The sequence below is a fragment of the Phallusia mammillata genome, chromosome 6 (genome assembly GCF_965637545.1).
Source record: "Phallusia mammillata chromosome 6, kaPhaMamm4.hap1.1, whole genome shotgun sequence".
Lineage (NCBI taxonomy): Eukaryota > Metazoa > Chordata > Ascidiacea > Phlebobranchia > Ascidiidae > Phallusia > Phallusia mammillata.
The window spans coordinates 8,253,195-8,272,708 of record NC_137257.1 but is presented as its reverse complement, the minus strand read 5'-3'; the positions used below and the strand labels follow the sequence as shown (position 1 = coordinate 8,272,708).

General features: G+C 36.4%; 1 protein-coding gene and 1 long non-coding RNA gene across 7 annotated transcripts; one reads left to right on the top strand and one right to left on the bottom strand.

The window, feature by feature from the left end:
• Window positions 1-2,243: 2,243 nt before the first annotated feature.
• On the bottom strand, window positions 2,244-19,139 carry LOC145232368 (BTB/POZ domain-containing protein KCTD7-like). Of its 6 annotated transcripts, XM_080096977.1 has the most exons (7): window positions 18,860-19,137; window positions 18,278-18,417; window positions 17,693-17,888; window positions 17,171-17,349; window positions 2,971-3,086; window positions 2,515-2,614; window positions 2,244-2,323 (listed from the first exon to the last, which is right to left on the bottom strand). In XM_080096977.1, the coding sequence occupies exons 1-6, from the start codon at window positions 18,983-18,985 to the stop codon at window positions 2,517-2,519; spliced, it is 855 nt and encodes a 284-aa protein (XP_079953103.1). In that variant the 5' UTR covers window positions 18,986-19,137; the 3' UTR covers window positions 2,244-2,323; window positions 2,515-2,516. The 6 variants fall into 6 exon arrangements, 5 of the variants coding, with proteins under 5 accessions (XP_079953103.1, XP_079953104.1, XP_079953106.1 ...); XR_013860866.1 differs by lacking the exons at window positions 2,244-2,323; window positions 2,515-2,614; window positions 2,971-3,086 and adding exons at window positions 14,222-15,345; window positions 15,517-16,095 and having other exon boundaries at window positions 18,860-19,139; XM_080096978.1 differs by lacking the exons at window positions 2,244-2,323; window positions 2,515-2,614; window positions 2,971-3,086 and adding an exon at window positions 4,497-8,115 and having other exon boundaries at window positions 18,860-19,138.
• LOC145232369 (uncharacterized) lies at window positions 12,144-14,135 on the top strand. The gene is made up of 2 exons (XR_013860867.1): window positions 12,144-12,774; window positions 12,903-14,135. It is a non-coding gene; the product is annotated as an uncharacterized LOC145232369 (long non-coding RNA).
• Window positions 19,140-19,514: the final 375 nt, after the last annotated feature.

The following is a 19,514-nucleotide window of genomic DNA, read 5'->3' as shown; positions in this document are numbered from 1 at the left end:
AAAGTGGTTTGTTAGTGAAATAAGAAACAAACTTTTATAACACACACAACATCCCTTTGATGTAATCAACTTTTATTCATCACTGCGACACGAAAATCAGCATTGACACACAATCCAAATGGCTGTTCCCATTCATGAATCTTGTCTAAAAGGAAAATGAGGAGTTATTCGAGAATCGTAAACTGAATGTAAAAAAATTGCAAGTGGTTTTACTGAAATAAGTTTTTGTTTTCCGTGAAAAGTTTTGACAAGGATTTATTTTATTTTACTACTTTAGTGATGTTGTTGTTAAAGCTTAATCAAACTTTTATATTTAAGTTTTAATTTTCACTCTCACCATTTTGCTGATCGTCTCTCAACGTCTTCCATTTCTGCGATAAGCTCGAAACAAGTCGTATAATTCATATCATATCTCTTTATTGCTTGAACTCTGAAATATAATAAAACATGTAAAAAAATGTATCAACTACTCGTCGAACCTTGCAGGTTTTAAAGCACTACTTTTCCATGTTTGTCATGCGACAAGCGCATACTAAAAAAAAATCACAAAAATTATTTTAAATAAATATTCCTACAAGTTTGTTGCAAACCACTACAATTAGTATTAAAGAATCTGGTCAACGCATTTGAATTTGATAAATCAACGCATTACAACTTTGATAATTTTTTACGGGGTTTGCACACTGGACCCTTGTTGAAGACCAATTGTCTATTGCAGTGGTTCTCAAACTTTTTTTGTTGCGACGCCCCTGGACAAGTTTTTCTTGACTTGTGACGCACCAGCAAATAAAAGTTAATGAGGAAACTTATTATTAAAGTTGGGTTTATTGATACAACAACAAAAAGCCACGAAACAAAACTTTTTTGCGACGCCCTTCGAAAATTGAAACGACGCACCAGGGCGTCGCGACGCACAGTTTGAGAACCACTGGTCTATTGTGTTGGTTGTCTTGGTCTTTTTTAAGGCTTTAATGCAAGGGTGTCCAACCTTTTTGGCCAAAGGGCCACATGCGGTTTACGAATGATTGCGCGGGCCACTTGAGTGTTACTGCCAATTTGGAATCTTAGAAATAGCTGTCTTATAATTTCTTATTAAAATCCTCACACCGAAATTCTAATCTTAGAAATGTGTATTATCCTCGTTTACAGTTATAAGAACAATAAACACACCAAGATACAGTAAGTCAACAAAGTTTTCCCACACGTCGACATTTCAGTGTGAAGTTTGGCACTGTTTTTCTCTAACAAGTTTGGCAATATTCGGTGAGATGGACGATGGAGAAATGCAGAGCGATTTTTCCATATGGCTGTCAGAAATTACTGATCTTACAGGGGATTTGAAGTCACATGCCAACCTTTCTTGGAAAGTTCTGTTGGCGTTACTTGCTTGATGTTTTACTGCTCAATGCGTTTTGCGCGAGTCTCTGATACCAGATGTATTTCAATGAACCAAGAAACATTAGGCTACTGACTGACTCTTCAAGCACGAGTCAGATTGTGACGTAATAATGTAGAAATTGTAATGCGTAACAATACGTATGGTTACGCAATAAAGTAACTTGAACAGTTGTGTATTACTACTCTATTAACAAAGAAATAAGGCAAACAACAATTAAAATGTCCCCGCGGGCCACGGGTTGGCCCGCGGGCCACGGGTTGGACGTCCCTGCTTTAATGTATAGGCCTGTCAATCAAGCTTTCGGGCCTAAACGGGCTTGGTTCGGGCTTCAACTTTCAGGTTTGGGATTCGGACTCCAGTATCAGACCCGTTTACAACTGTGGTCCCGACAAATGCATCGGGCAAATAAAATTTGTTTGGCACAAGATGGCGCAAACACCAGCCATTCTGGGAAAAAATAAATCTAGTTGTCGGGATTTGTGCGCGAAACCGTTCTGGATTCGAGCCCCTAAAAGACAATTAATTTATCAGCAAGTGTCGTAAGAACTTGGCCGAATTTACACAAACTGAAACTTTAAATCTCACATTTTAGTATTTGCGTTTTTACCTTTGAGACGTTTAAAACCTGTGCAAACTAACGAATTTGTTTGACAAAAATATAAATTGCTTTTCCATTTAGAACAACAATCTGATTTATATTGGAACTATAAAAGCACATTTCTTTTGGCTGTACTTTTATCAAAAAGTCGAAGTCGTAAAAATTACCTAAATTCATTCGATTCAGAGCAGCATGTTACTAAGTTAGAAAATAAACTTTTATAATACCAATAAAACACAAATTGACTATATCAACCACCTTTGTTTATTATTGCGACATAAAAAGAACAACAAATTCAGAAGGCTGTTTCCTTTCATGATTCTTGTCTAAAGATAAAAGAAGGTTTTATTTCCTAAATCGTATACTGAGCGTGAAAAACATTTGCAAATCGATGTAATTATTACAATTTGTTGTTTTAGACACAATTGTATGTCAAGGATCAATTGATTACTACTTTACTGATGTTATGTTGTAAAAATTTGGACCAAAGTTTTGTATCAAAGTATTTAATTTTTACTTTCACCACTTTGCTGCTGGTGTTTCTTCGTCTTTCATTTCGCTGCGATAAGCTTGAAACAAGTCGTATAATTTCTTCATATCTCGGAATTGCATGAATTCTAGAATATATAATGAAACATATAAAATAATGCAGCAAATATTCATCGAACCTTGCACGAATTCGTCGAACATTGAAAACAGCATTTCCATGTTTGTAAGGTGACCAGCGCGTACTCAAAATCATTAACAAATATCTTAAAAAAAAAAAAAAAACTATGTAATTGTTTGCTGCAAACCAGTACAATTAACTTAAAGATTCTAATCAAGGTGTTTAAATTCGCAATTACATCATTGATAATTTGTTCACTGGATTCGCACACAGGAACCACCTGTACGAATCCCAGTTAGGTTTGTAAGTTATGTGTTAAAAAGGGGCGAGTGCTTTAGATTTTTAAGTAATTTTGATACATCTCACCGTTTCTCAGCTCCATGTCGCCAATAGGAGGGCTTGCATCAGTTGTTTCAATGCACATCAGCATCACACAACCCACGAATGCCAACAATACTACTTTGTTCATCTTGTAAGTTTGTCTGAAAACGAAAGTAAAAATGCTTACGAAATATATATATTTTTTCAGATATAAAACATATTTATTTTATTTTAAAATTCAAACATGAAACATTTTTGCGACTATTTGCGTTCTTCCACAATATCCTCAATTTAATGCATAGAGCCAATAAATGATTAGCTGCAGACAGTGCACACTCTTTCGACCTATAGCATTAGCAACCTAAGGTTACCGAAGTTAAAAAATATGTCAGAATTGAAATGAGAGTTGCGGGCAGTGCCCACTCTTTCGACCTATAAGGTCTCATCAGTGCAGCTGGTGACGAGAAATTTAGCAACCTAAAAAAAAAAAACGAAAGAGTGGGCACTGCCCGCAACCCTCATTTCAATTCTGACATATTTTTTAACTTCGGTAACCTTAGGTTGCTAATGCTACTTTCCACGCACATTACAACTTTGGCTAAGAAGCTACTGTTTGATCCAAGAGTGAAACAGCTTTTTTATAAACATGGAAATGTATGTCGAAAACAGCTGCTAAAGTCGGAAATGGACAAACTGCCGAACTTATTTCCTGTGCTCGCTGAGACAAATGAACAACGTGATACGAAACACTCTGTTTCAATAAACATGTGTTTTGGCAAATTTTGAGCATATCGTTATTGCTTGACTAGAGCACATACAAGCCAAAAAAATCACAGAAAATTGTTGTGGGTTTTGAATCTTGGGGATAAAAAGCGTTTAAAAACTTGACCGAGTGGTCCGACGCGCCTGACCCATACACCAACATAAATAACCTTGATCGGGATTTGTCCCCGGGAGCGGCTTAGGTCCGAGCCCGGTGAAAAAAACGTTTAAAAAAACAAGCATGTATTTAAGTGACACCGGTAACTGATGATGTATCTTTCGATAATACGTAGAAAGTTAAAACCATCTGGTTTTTGGAATTGTTACAGGAAGTTGTCTCTGCTTCTTCTGTGACAACTTAACGAATATTTCTGTTTGAGCCAGCATGAATACCGGGGAAAATGTCAAACTTTTTGTTGTTCGTGAGTCAAAAGCCGATACATCAAACTAGTTTTAAAACAGACATTCGTACAAATGTTGTCTTGCCGCAACATATGGAAATCCATTTGTTAAGAACTACGTTTTAATGAAATGTTAGAATGCATTCGCAAACAATAGTGGTGTCTGCAAATGTTATATGTTTTTAATTTAATGCATTTTTTCGGTCTTGGTTCACATGTGTACTTGACAAGCTGAAAATAGGATACTTTCTTCGGACAAAGGCGGTGTTTGAACTGCACAGATTTTAAGTAAATTACGGCCGTTAGAGTGTGCCTGACAAAGATATTTTTGAAGGACACTGGGACTCAAAAGATGCGATTTTGTAAACAACATACATGTATCGTTTCTAAATTTACTCAGGTTAGACATACATTAATGAGCAAGGCTCGTTTATTTGCACACGCATACATTCGGCAAAGCAAACAACGGAAAGAAGAAGACAAAAACACTTGGCGTAAAATCCGCATGGTGACGCTGCACAGTGATTGAACCCGCGTGAAAATTCCACAGTGAAAAGTTAACGTGTCAGAATGTTTCCAAATGAAAATACGTTGTAATTTATCTTAACTCGAAAATACACACAGATTTAAGACAACTTGAAAAATTCATCACAATAAAACCAAATAGTTTTAACGGTGGTCCAACGGATGAAAAATATTAATTCGTAATAATCAAGAGAGAGAAAGTCAAGTTTAGAACGACTGGAAGCAAAAAGATAGATTGCTTTTAGCAGAAAAACACACAGCAACACAAAACGAAGCTGACAGCACTTTGCGGAAATTTATAAAATCAACACTGGACATGGCGTTTAGTTGGCCACTTGAAGAATGGACTCAAATTTATCACAAAATAAGTCAAAGACAGCCACTAAATTGTTTCAATTTAGCCCCTAGGGTTAAACAAAAATGCAGAATTGTGTGGTTTGGTTCAGTTTTGACAAGGTTCTATAGATCCCAGTTGCGGGAAGTAAATCATAGGACAACCCCTACAATACAACAGACGACAAATCGAATGTTGGTGACCGTTCGCCTTGGCGTCGCGGATACAACGGCTTCAGTTATTTTTTGCCCATTGGGGTTTCGATTTCATTCATTGCCCCTGGGTCTCGCGATTTAACATGATGATAAACACAACAAAAAAAGTTAGCCCGACACACAAAGGAACGTTGTTATATATGTGCATTGATACACTGACGTTGAAAGCACTGGAATGGGATACCAAGAAGTAGTACAAGGCTCTTATAATTGAATGCATGAATATAATAAAGCTTTGGTCATTTATAAATATTAAACATACCTAAGCACGGCATAGAGTGTAATTGTTTTGTATTTGTGTATTTGGAATGACAATTCGGACATCTCGTTACATATCATTGGAAAAACATGTTTGGTTTATTGATTTTGGGGCAACATGTTTGCTTATTGTGCCACTAAATACATAAATCAAGCGCAACACATGTAATGTACGTAGTTTTTGGTTGTGAAATGACTTTTCCAAAAGTTCACTATAATTTCAAAACACTTTTTAACATAAAACTGTTTGGTTCGGCGTGCCAAAAATGGAACATAAATTTTAGATACCGTTCACTCCAAAATGCAAAAACTCGGCCTTAACATTGGCACAGCATAAAGCGCGTTAAGAAAAGAGCAAAACAGGGGCTCCCATGGCAGGAAAGAATTTGCAATCAAACACCGCATTTCTAATGTTACCTGGCCGCACTCGGGCTCTTGGGAAAGTCAAGGGTTGAAAAACGCGGTGTTGTTCGGTCGCAAAACATGGCGGTTGACATTTAGGCGGGTCGTTGCGCAGCTAAAGGCTCTCATGTGAAAATTTAAGAGTTTTGCTTGGCTGGCAATGAAAAATCTCAGTAAACGGGGTTCGGCGGGCCAGGGCTTGGATTGGGTGAAAAAGTACCAGGGAAAATTTGGATGTGGTTTCGGAATCAAAATTGTTAAGATCGAACACATGTAGTTTAACTGGGTTGGCTAAAATAGTCCATGTGAACAACAAAGCAAATAGGATAACATTTTTAAAGATTTTTAATGGAAAAACAGAGACCTTACTGTTTTGGCATTGGGTTTATCCTGTGGTGTAGTAAATGTCAAGGCAAAATGTGCCAAGTGCATTAGAAAATCGATTTTTTGCATTATCGAAATGTGATGATTTTTCCTTTACATTAAAATCGATTTTTTTGTCGTCACTGCTTTGCCCTCACAGCATCCCAATTCTGCTTATGGCCAGTGGAAAAAATGTTTTAGAGACCGCGAGAACATATCAACACCCAAAAGCATTTAACAGCGAAGACAGGTTTTGGTGAATTCAAGAACCACATAATACCAAGCTGCAGACAGTGCACACTGTTTCGACCTATAAGGTCTCATCAGTGCAGCTGGTGACGAGAGATCGGCCGCATCACCAGCTGCACTGATGAGACCTTATAGGTCGAAACAGTGTGCACTGTCTGCAGCTTATCATTTATTGGCTTATATGCTTTTACATTTTACACATAATACCAATATTACCAGAATTAGCCAAAAGAAAAAAAGAAAAAAAAATACGGACAAAAACAATATGTGTCCCCTTCAGGGAAGGGGGCCCATAAATATTACCAGAATTAGCCACTTGTCTAGGAAACATACAATATTTTTTATAATTTCAGTTAATTTCTAAAGTTGTCCAACATTACTAAATCGACATTACATACAAGATTCACACTGTTTTGTAACCATTTTGAAAACAAAATTCATAACATTTACAACGCATGCTAAGCAATTAGGAACGGGCAACCTGTGACTTGCATGTATAAATCTACCAGCTGTAGCATCTGCATGCTAATTACAGTGCACGTTTCATAACACGGTGGTTGGTGCAATGCCGCTAAATTTATCGATTTTTAGCCAGGCACGTTGGAATTGCAATGTTTGAAGCTTTTACCCAATTACCGACAACGGGTTCATTTGAGGTCGTTGCTGGAAATCGAATAAATTTTGGTGGAAAAATTGGTTTTGTTGTGTTCCGTACTAGGTGTTACAAAATTACACCATTTTAGGGTAGCTTGGTGTATAATCTTACATTTTACATAAATTCACTGATTTTTTTGCATTTTATGACACTGTTTAGGAGCAACATTGCACTTCGGGGAACATAACGTAGTAAATTCCTAGTTTCTAACATAAAAGCTAAACATATTAATGATTTGTAAATTTCGTTAACCACCCCTATCATATAAGAAGGGTATTGTTATTTGGGTATGCCATTACTATTACAGACACAAAAAATGTGGCGTGAATACCTCAGGGGAATTGATAAAGTTTAGTGATTGAACAAAGTAGTGGAAGTGTCCCTGTAGATTTCGCGATATGGTTATGATGGGTTGTTTACAAAAAGTTAATATGAGCTCACAATAAGCAGAAAACGGAATAAAAAGATACGTTACACGATGCTAAAAATAAGACCAAGCTCTTGGAAATTCTAAAGACAAAAAAAAACAATTAAAAAGCGGTAAGCAGCGGTTGTGCGCTTAAATGCTGCTGGTAGTTCATAAACATCGTTGAAATTAGTAGAGATTAGCAGTGTTTACCATAATTTTATCGTCACAAATTATGCGTGACAAACACTAAGTAACACAGTGTTTGCAACGCGTCAAAATTTATCGCTAAAATTACGAAAACCCTGCGCACAAAAACATCACGGCCACAAACAAGTCACCCCTATTCAATTGAAGTGGAACATTTAAAACTTCTAAAATATATAAAATTTACGCAAAAACAAATTTCCCCACTTGATTTACACTACCACCACTTAAACTTGAATTCAAAGATGGAGCGCTTGCAGTAATGCTGCCCAACAATGTGTTTGTCACATACGCCAATACACCTGTGTTCCAGTTCATATCCCTTCTCGGCAAGGTCGTGCTTTATGCAGTCAATTAAGTCGTACACGTCAGGCGTGGCAGTCCACGGACCAAACGTCACGCTTGCGTCACACCTGAAAGGAAAGAAACACGTTTTTAAATATATTACAGTCACGGAAATTCACGTAGCTATGGCGTTGTATTTCGCAAAAAATTAGTGTCTGTTTTCACAATTCGCAGGCATTCCGTTTTCAGCAATTTTTTTATACCGCGTTTGTCCAATGGTGTCTTGGAGAAAACAAAGATAATACTGTGAGGCCACATATGCACATTAAATGTTTCTCATAGTGTTCCTAAGTGTACCCGGGGAATATTTGTGCGCATGGCAAGACACATAAAAATTGCTTCTTAACCTCGAAACAAAGGTTATACGTGGTCCTGGTTATAGCATGAGTTTTACCGAAATGTAACCGATCTTTTGTTGTCTCTACTGCACAACTGAATCAATCCAATGTGTTTAGTTGTCAGATAAATTTGCCCATTTTCTTTAAAGATCAAAACATCGCCTAAAAGCAAATTAGCGAAACAAAACACGAGGTTCTTGCACGATAGTTTGGTGAAGTTTCAAAAATTCTCAAGTCCAATAATAAATCTTATAATGCGTCAAAATCAAAACTCTGAAACACCACCCTGCTTAGGTCATAAACTGTTGTAGTCGAGACATGTTAGCGCTGTTATTGATATTCCCTGAGTTAAAAATATTAATATCGATACCCTTGCGCGTAAAATATAAGAACCCATCATAAGAACTAGAATGGTGGCTTTTTGATATAAGCTTACATCCATTTTATATATTCTATACGATATTTACCAATTTACTATACACATCATTTGATCTACACATCTGATTGTTTTTGTAAACAAAAACTAATGGGTCCCCACACGCGTGTTTGTGCGGATTTACGGTAAACAAATGTTGCGGTGATTTTTAAATTCTTAAGAACAAATTTTTAGAAAGCATTAACCCAACAATGAAAAATTGTGTTGGATTTTTTTGCACTATTATTGTCGTATAATTACAAAAACATTAAAAAAGAACGAAACAAATACTTTCAATTTAATCTCTTGCTTTGACCCAGATATTGTCGTCCAAGGTCGGGTTTTAAACACAATTTTTTCTAGAAAGCTGTAACAGTTGTGTTACAGACAATTAAAAAGCGATTTGCTGCAAGTGTATACATAACTTTTCATTTAACTTTGTTTCGCAAAACGAGTACCATTGACCTGTAGTAACCTTTAGGGTGCACACACCAAACGACTGTTTGACCTTTTGACACCGTTTTCAATAGCACGCCGTCCTTGGTGTTCAACAACACCGTTTGACCTAATTTATACATGCCTTGAGTATTTGATTAAAAAGAAAAACGCTACGTTATGGCGAAAGAAAGTTCTGGACTGTGTTAGTAATACCTACTAATTGACCTTAAGTAACCCGTGGTCATGCAGCGGCCAACCTGACAACGAGCATTTAAAAAACTTTTATCTTGCAAAAAAGTCAAGTTTATTTTTTAATATTTAATTTGTTTAAAAAAGTTTTGCTTGACATTACACGAAACCGAAGCACGCTTATTAGGTTTAAATCGCGTCATATGTGTGAAACCTTTGCCAAAACTGAAAATGTGAGTGATAACTTAATAAAACGACATAGCATTGCTGTGCAAAACAGCTGATTTCTAATCACCGAAACGACGTCTCGTAAAACGTCTGTCCGACGTCAAGCTGAGCCCTCCCGCTCTGCCCTATTATTATGGGTCCCCTTCCCTGAAGGGGACACATATTGTTTTTGTCCGTATTTTTTTTTCTTTTTTCTGTCTAACGCTGGTTTGTAACGCTCGTTTGGTCAAGAAAGAGTGCTTTAAATTTATTGAAATTTGGACATATGTTAGATATTAATCCAAACTTGGTCCACCTGAAGTTTGACCCCAAATTACCCAGCGGTTCACCCACAGGCCCCTGAAACGTAAAATTTTTAACGCTCGTTTGGTAAAGAAAGAGTGCTTCAAGTTTATTCAAATTTGGACAGATGTTAGTTATTAATCCGAGTTTGGTCTCCGTGAAATTTGACCCCGAATGACCCAGCGGTTCACCCATAGACCCCCAAAACGTAAAATTTTTAAACGCTCGTTTGTAACGCTGTTTTGGTGAAGAAAGAGTGCTTCAAAATGATTCAAATTTGGACATATGTTAGTTATTAATCTGAACTTGATTTTCCAGAACTTTGACCCCGAATGACCCAGCGGTACACCCACAGGCCCCCGAAACGTAAATGTGTCTAACGCTCGTTTGGTCAAGGACTCAAGAAAGACACTGTAGGCAGAAGTCCCAAGAGAGTACGTTTACGAATAATAGGGCAGAGCGGGAGGGCTCAGCTTGACGTCGGACAGACGTTTTACGAGACGTCGTTTCGGCGATTAGAAATCAGCTGTTTTACACAGCAATGCTACGTCGTTTTATTAAGTTATCACTCGCATTTTCAGTTTTGGCAAAGGTTTCACACATATGACGTGATTTAAACCTAAAAGGCGTGCTTCGGTTTCGTATATGTCAAGCAAAACTTTGTTAATCAAACTAAATATGAAAAAATAAACTTGACTTTTTTTGCAAGATAAATGTTTTTTTAAATGCTCGTTGTCAGGTTGGCCGCTGCATGACCACGGGTTACTTAAGGTCAATTAGTAGGTATTACTAACACAGTTCAGAACTTTCTTTCGTCATAACGTAGCGTTTTTTTTTGTTTGTTTTTTTAATCAAATAGTCAAGGCATGTATAAATTAGGTCAAACGGTGTTGTTGAATACTAAGGACGGCGTGCTATTGAAAACGGTGTCAAAAGGTCAAACAGTCATTTGGTGTGTGCACCCTAAAAGGTTACTACAGGTCAATGGTACTCGTTTCGCGAAACAAAGTTAAATGAAAAACAATTTGTTATGTATAAACTTGCAGCAAATCGCGTTTTAATTTAAAGTGTCTGTAACACAACTGTTACAGCTTTCTAGAAAAAAAAATGTGTTTAAAACCCGACCTTGGACGACAATATCTGGGTCAAAGCAAGAGATTAAAATGAAAGTATTTGTTTCGTTCTTTTTGATTGTTTTTGTAATTATACGACAATAATAGTGCAAAAAAATACAAACAAATTTTTTTATTGTTGGGTTAATGCTTTCTAAAAATTTGTTCTTAAGAATTTAAAAATCACCGCAACATTTGTTTACCGTAAATCCGCACAAACGCGCGTTTGGGGACCCATTAGTTTTTGTTTACAAAAACAATCATATGTGTAGATCAAATGAGGTGTATAGTAAATTGGTAAATATCGTATAGAATATATAAAATGGAAGTATATATATCAGAAAGCCACCATTCTAGTTCGTAAACGTACTCTCTTGGGACTTCTGCCTACAGTGTCTTTCTTGACCAAACGAGCGTTAGACACATATACGTTTCGGGGGCCTGTGGGTGTGTCTCTGGGTCATTCGGGGTCAAACTTCAGGTGGACCAAGTTCAGATTAATATCTAACATATGTCCAAATTTGAATAAATTTGAAGCACTCTTTCTTTACTAAACGAGCGTTACAAACCAGCGTTAAAAATTTTACGTTTCGGGGGCCTGTGGGTGAACCGCTGGGTAATTTGGGGTCAAACTTCAGATGGACCAAGTTTGGATTAATATCTAACATATGTCCAAATTTCAATAAATTTGAAGCACGCTTTCTTCACTAAACGACCGTTACAAACCAGCGTTAAAAATTTTACGTTTCGGGGACCTGTGGGTGAACCGCTGGGTAATTTGGGATCAAACTTCAGGTGGACCAAGTTTGGATTAATATCTAACATATGTCCAAATTTGAATAAATTTGAAGCACTCTTTCTTGACCAAACGAGCGTTACAAACCAGCGTTAGACAGAAAAAAGAAAAAAAAATACGGACAAAAACAATATGTGTCCCCTTCAGGGAAGGGGACCCATAATTATTTTTATTATTCAGCCAACTGCATTACAATTTGGTCTACATGAAACCTGTACGTGGCAAAAGTGCTCTAATTAGTTTTCAACGAAACTCAGCGCAAGTTTTAATAGCTTTATTGACTTGCTAGTTAGAAAATGTGAGTTTTCACATACATCTATTTTTTGCAATGCTTTTTGTTGTTAAAACACTTGCCTAAATGTAGTTTCAAATTGCAATAAACGTCAACCAGCAGAGTTGTAAACGGCCCTAAAATTAGAGCCCGAACCCGAAATTACAAGCCCGAAACCAGGCCCGAGCCCGAATCGTTTTTGCGAAGCCCGTTTAGACCCGAAAGTTTCATTGACAGGGCTAGACATCGAGGTCTCAGAAAGAACCAAGACAACAAACACAAGAGACTCTGGTCTAAAACAAGGCGATTTAGAGCTTTTTGACATTAGGTCAGGGCCAGTAACTGGCTACTAAGCTAGTTGAATTTACTGACACAGAGTGTAACTATAAAGTCAGGCCCGTTTTTTTTTAAAAGAAACCTAAGCCCGAACCCGGCCCGACTGCATATTTCCAAAATGTAATCTATTTCGCATATGGGGCTTTTTTAACCAATAGAGGGACGGATTTTTGCGGACTTTCGTTACGTCACGTAGGCCGTTGCGTAGTGGTTTACTTTGCGTATTTTTGATGTTGTAAGGTCGTCACTGCTTTTTCAAGTCAAAATAATATTTTATTTTGAAAATATGGCGAAAATGGATGCATTCAGTACAAAAGTGCAGGTAATGACCAGTATATAATGTATTGCAATAAACTAGACTGATTATATTTTTCTCTTTGTAAAATTACTGATATTTTGCACAGCAGCACACAGGCTACATTCAGAGAAATATATGCAATTTTGATTTAGATACCATCGCATCGTGAAAACAACAGCGCGGATAAAGCAAGCAGCAAGATAGAAGTGTTCATGTTTACTAAAATGCAATGCTTGCATGTAATGGCAACAATGAGGGCTGGTCTTTTATATTTAAAGCTACTTTTAAAAGGCTGTAAGGCTATAGAGACCTATAATCACCATCACTTACCATACTTTAAATGACATAAATATCTGAAATCAACATACTGCTTAAACTTCCAAAATGTTTACAGTGATCAGCAGTATAATCTTACACTGCAAAAAAAATTAGCTAGCTATGAAGCCAAAAAATAAAAAAGGCTGAATTCAAGCCAAAAATGGTTTGGAATGGCCCATTTTTAAAATCTTTTTAAACATGGCTTATATCAATCCAGTATCGGCTTGTAATGAGCCATGTTTCTACTTTCACACTAAAAGTTTGTTGGCTGAAAATTAAAAATGGTTTCGGCTCATTTCCAGTCAAAAAATAAGGGAAAAATGAGTCAGTACAGTTAAAGGTTGGTCCTTATGGCTCAATAGTGAGCCATTATTTTTTGCAGTGTACTATCAATTCTGTAATGAGTTGACATCTTTTGTTGTTAACAACCTTTGGATTATACAAATACCCAGTTCAAATGCTGTGTTATTTTCTTGTAACCAAGTGTTTGTGGGTGCTATTTTTTGCATTTAGTTTTTTTAATAGCATATAGGCCCATGTCAGTTGATTTGTTGACCTCTCCAATCTGTCCTAAAATTGTTTTTGGCAAGTACAGAACAATAATTGCCTATGCACCTCCTTCCAAAAAGCACTCATTTAAGTTATGGTGGGGCAAAACACATGTATCAAATCCTGAGGTCCTGTAAAAGATATTTAAAATGTGTAAACGAAAGCTTTCGTGGTCAATAGTTGGAAATAACAAAATGAAATACCATCATTCTATTTTAGATTTTGGTATAGTATGATTGTATAAACATGTTGGAAACCTCACATTAATATCCTTGTCAAAAACTAGTGTTGTTTATATTGGTGTCAAAACTACTGGTTGCCTTGACCTTGTTGTCATTAAAAAAATTTAGGCCTGAAAAACCTTTTTGTTCACTACCAATTTACCCAGTACACCAAATTTTTCATTTTCTGCAGTGTATCCGTTAAAGTGTCCTGTATAAGCCTCCCGAATTGCACTGCCTTCGTGAGTCTTGTGGTCGTATATGTGTAATTAATAAACTGGAAAATGGCAAGCATAATGATGACTTTAAAAAAGGCAGGCATAGTGTTTAACCATAAGCAAGCAGTCAATTTTAATTTGTTGTCTTTTCTTTCCACAAATATCCAAAACCATTTCATTTTTATTAAACAAACATTAATCACATTTTATCACCAATATGAAACAAGTTGCACATATTAGTTTCACAAGTTAACAGATCTTTAAAATGTAACAATACTTTTCATAATCTTTTGAGACAATACATACAGATTAAAACATTTTTGGAATGAACTGTGTCAATCTGACACACTGGAATGCACTGCGTCAATCTGAAATAACTTTTTTAAGACCCCAATTATACATTAAACATAAATTTTGAAATGCTTGTGTCAGGTCAGCCAGACTTTTTCTGTAGTCTATCCTTTCCGAAGTTTGATAGTTTTGGCAATGTAGAGGTTCTTTTTTTCAGAAATGATACATAAATATATACAATCTCTTGTGAAGATTGTTCTATTGAGTTATGATATGTTCATGATCAAATTAATCATGACACAAACATCGTCGAAAATGCTGAGGCTTAAGCATACTTCCATGCGGCAACAATAAATGTCCTACAATGATACAGCATTCAATCCTGAAATAGTGTGCTTTGGATAAGAGTGGTTGTTGGCAACTGCACTTCTTTATCTGCTACAAGCAACTTGGTCCTATTTGATTGCATTTGTTAAGTTGCCTCGTTGTTAAGTTTGACTTAAACATTTATAGATACAAGGCATAGAGTGTTGAATTTAATTGCACTGGTTTTATGTTGGAATTTTTTAGGACTAGAAAATGTTTGATACACATTTATTGGAAATTAAATCGGTATAAATTAGGGCTCAAATAATTAATTTCATTGACATAGCTGTCCCCAATTTGGCTTGATACACGGTCAAAATTTGGACCAACCCCCAGTCGTCAGATTGGTTGACCAAACCAATTTTTTGACAAAAATTCAAGGTCAGATTTGGATAAATTTTTGCTGGTACAAAGACAACTTGGAATTCCAGCTTGTATCAGAGATTTCACATCTGCAGAAAGACTGTCCACTCTATCCAAGCCAATTTGACTATTCTTCTGCTGAAGTTTTTTCCTCCAAAAAACATTTCGGTTCTTTCTTTTGTTACTACCAATCCAGCAAGTGCTTCTACGAAATGTTGTGCTTCTATTTTTTTAGTTTTAGCTGCAACTTTAAAAGTCTATGGTTTTGCCTACACAACAACTAAAGTTCAGTTTTTTTAAATTTAATTACCATTACTATTAAAACTACACGCATAGTACGCTTACACTGGCATCACTATAAACAATGCTATTACCATTAAAACTACATACATATGCTTAAACTGGCATAACTCTAAGCAATGCTAATAAAAAAGCTGCACCTGCGAAACGGAACTTAAAATTTAAAATAAGTTGATTGCATGGTTGTCAGTTGTCACGCATCGTGTCCTGTGATTGGTCAAAGGCAAAGTGTTCTCTGATTGGTTTGGACTGACGAAGCGGCGGTGAAAACGATACCTGTGATTGGTTAAAAAAGCCCCATATGCGAAATAGATTACATTTTGGAAATATGCGGCCCGACTTACAACCCCGAACCAACCTATTGTTACGTAAAAAAATGTCGTGATTTTTTTTAATTCAATGCATGTAGGGCGAATACAATTACCTTTGATCGATTCAATTTCAGTTTCGTTGCTTTAGTCGGGTCGATGGCAATGTTAACTGTTGTCTGTTCGCTTTAAAAGGCAGTGCGTTTAGAGGCATTGATTGCGGATTGCTGCATTTGTTTTGCAAAGGATTGGTTTCTGGGAAACGCCGTTAGTGCGTTGTTTCACCCACGAGATTTCCTCCAGTGTAAACGGGACGTTGAGCAAACATCACGAATAACGAGGGGAACTATTGGTGTGTGAGGAACACTAAGTACACTATACGCCTGATGTATTGTATTGTGTTCCGGCTTCCTGAGGAATGAAATGTTATTTTAACTTCATTTAATGTCGTTTATGCGGTAAAACACATGGAATTGTATGTTCATCCATACCGAAACAGGCTAAAGTAACAACTTTCATTACAAAAAATACGGTTTAAACCCAGTACAGCTTGTGAAATTAAAGGTATGTAGGAGAAACTAAAGTGACAACGGTGAAATCCAATTAAAAAAGGATAGGAACAAAATATTAGCCTTCACTGCAGAATTTAACATGGCGCATATAACGGCTGTAAAAGCTGTGTTTAGCAAAGAAACAAAACTGTGTGTACAAAGCATGAAATCAAAACCACGAAGTCTTTAGACTGGCGAACGAAACAGGTTTTTCAACTGAGATGGTGTTATGTGATGTAGAAGGAAGAGTTTAGGTGTTAACAATGCATCATCGAAACTGGAAAGTTACTGCATATAATCTAAAACAATTCGCCCAAAATGAGCTACGGCTTTCAGGTCCCTGTGGCAGACATACAAAATCAACCATCACAGCCGCTGTTGTTTGTGCAGCATAAGAGTTCTGATTAATCGCACTTTTGTCCTGTTAATGACAAACGGAGACTTTTGCTATTATTCACAACTGCTACAGCCATACGACCGGACAAGACGAATGACGCCTGCTTAATCATTGTTACGTCACAAATGTATAAGTGACGTGTCCCAAGGCAGTGACAGCCCAACTGCACCTTCGACATATATTGTATGTTGTAAACTTTTACTACTGTAACTGTACTGGTAGTTAGGCAAATGTTAAAGGAGTTATACTTGATCAAAGTCATGTACAACATGTAGAACTGAACATGACAGCTTCCTACCCAACCTTGTTAACATGCAATTTCTGCTACATGCTCTTTACTGGAACTGAGTCAAAAACCTCACAAACAGAAAACTGATGGACTTTTGTAGAGTTAAGTTAATTTGAATAGTGGCCAATTAAATGAAACTTGAACTAACACTGACGAAAGATGCTTAGACTTAATTATTTGTTTGGGCAACAAAAAAACTTACTTAGGTCCAAAGCAAATGGTGTTTTGTAAAATTGCAAACAAACTTACATGTGTTTTTGATGATATAAACATGGGTTAAATTCGCCAGGAACGAGTGGTGGAACAGTTGACGGCATCTCCGTTTTGTAAACACATACCTTCAATCTGGATATCCTATCTGGGTGCAAATTTGCTATTTGTTGAGCCAATGTCAACAACAAATGCAGATTTGAGTCATAATTGGGCACCTGTGATTTGAAATAGAGTGTTTAAGTTTGATGAAATAAACTGATTGTATTGCAGACTTTTGAAATGAGCTTTAAAATGTTGTTGCTGTAATGCATGTAATCAATATTTCATAGCCATTAATGCCAAAGGGCTAAATCAGTTCATCATGTTGGCTGGGTTCACCACACTATACTACACTAAAGCAGTCTGGTAGCTATTATCAAGCTAGCTTAAACCTGTAATACATAATCCTAAAGTATGACGACTACATTTGCCAAACTGTTTAAACTACATGTGACAACTAAAATTTGTGTTTCAAACTGTAAATATTGATTTTTTTCTAAATCACAAGTTTGTTCTTACATGTTGCAGAAAGTTTTTCTTTTGTTTTTCACCAGCAATGGGCCTCAGCAAATCCATAGCATCGATCATTGGTTGTATATTGTAGAACTGAGCCTCATGGTAAACTTTGAGGCAACAATCTAACCCCGGAAGGTCACCTTGTCGCAGGAAGTTCAGAACATGGTGAAATAGGCTTCCATCACGATCAATAAAAAATCTGTTGCAAAAGGCTTTTAATTTACCACCCATTATCACAGTTATCATACATTACAGACTAGTATTAATCCCGTACTAGACACTTATTCATAAACACAAAATAGGATTTTGGTGTGATAATCAGTTCTTATTACAGCCGTTCAGAGTATATATATATAGTGACTTAAATGCATCAATTGTGAGTGAAATTGATTGTAAATTACAAGAGCCTAATAACTGCGTAATAGGTTGTACTGCGTAATTTGTACAATGATAAAAACTTTACATTTTTTTCATACCATGCAAACATATATATAACACAGATCAATTCCTTAAACTGGCAAGCTATATTAGATTATTAAATTCCTGAATAAGCTTGTATAAAGTATATATAGAGTTGTTGCTGCATACCTTCCATTTTTGTCAGTGTTTATGTGGTGTCTGCCACTGAACATTGCTGCCAGCATCGATTCTGGAAATTTTCGAAGTGTTGACAAACTTGTGGTATGATGAACTCCTCCCACATTTAACTCAACAACCTCTGGTAATGACTGTAGATAAAAATAAAGATAAACAACAACTTTCATCAAATGCACCTTACAAATAGAAATAATTTTTATTATGGTATTATCATTTTTTAAGCAAAATGCCACAAATAAAGGCTAGCAAACATAGTGTCAATATTTCTTTTTAAGTTAGATATTCATTTGTAATGAAGAAAATTTACTGGAAACAATGTATAAATGTTGCAGATTACACATCTCCTTTTTAAGCCTTTGACGCAATGTGAGGGAATACACTTTTGGCCGAGGTTTATTCGAACACTAGCAAGCATTTACAACAAGATTGCCAAAATCAAAAACAACGGTATTAAATTTTTGAAAGTCAACAATTGAAGAAATCAGCAATTTTATGTGAAAATACATATGCTTTGGTAACATTATTATAATTTAAACTACAGGTTTAGGACATGAGTTAAAACGACTTTCGTACCTGTCCTGACGAATTGGAGCAGGTCGTCATTTTCGTGCAATTTTCGTTTACATCTAAAACCTGAACAACATGCGGCAGAGATTCCATACCCAACCGGCTTCTTTTACCATCAGACGAAGTTATCATTACTTTGCAAACCAATATAATAACAACAGGCAAAGGGCTACCACATCCTGCAATGCACGGGATATAGTGCACGTAATAACTGGACAAACACGTTTTTTCTTCGTTACTTCAGCTAGCGTCCTATTTCGCCCTGCAGCTCAGCACGAGTAAACAAATCAGCCATGCGCAACGAATCGTGACGTAAAATTAGAACGTCACGTGTCATAACATTGCATTTTTTATGCAGACTGTTATGGACAAAGCGACATTGCTGGTATTATCTTACGAGTTTTAGACCATCAGGTATGAAAGTGTAAAAAAAACTTGCATTTTATACTTTGCATGGTGCATTGTTTTTTATTATCAATCTCCGGATTTAGCATCATTTGTGTTGGCAATAGGTACAGTAATTTATGAACTTTTTATGCACCTGATTTTGAACACATATGTTTCAAAAGCATATGTTTCTTACTAACTGTAACGTCCCATGAACGCGCCCCGGTTACAGCGCGGAACGTCACACAAAGAGAAGCTGTCCACACCGATTGGG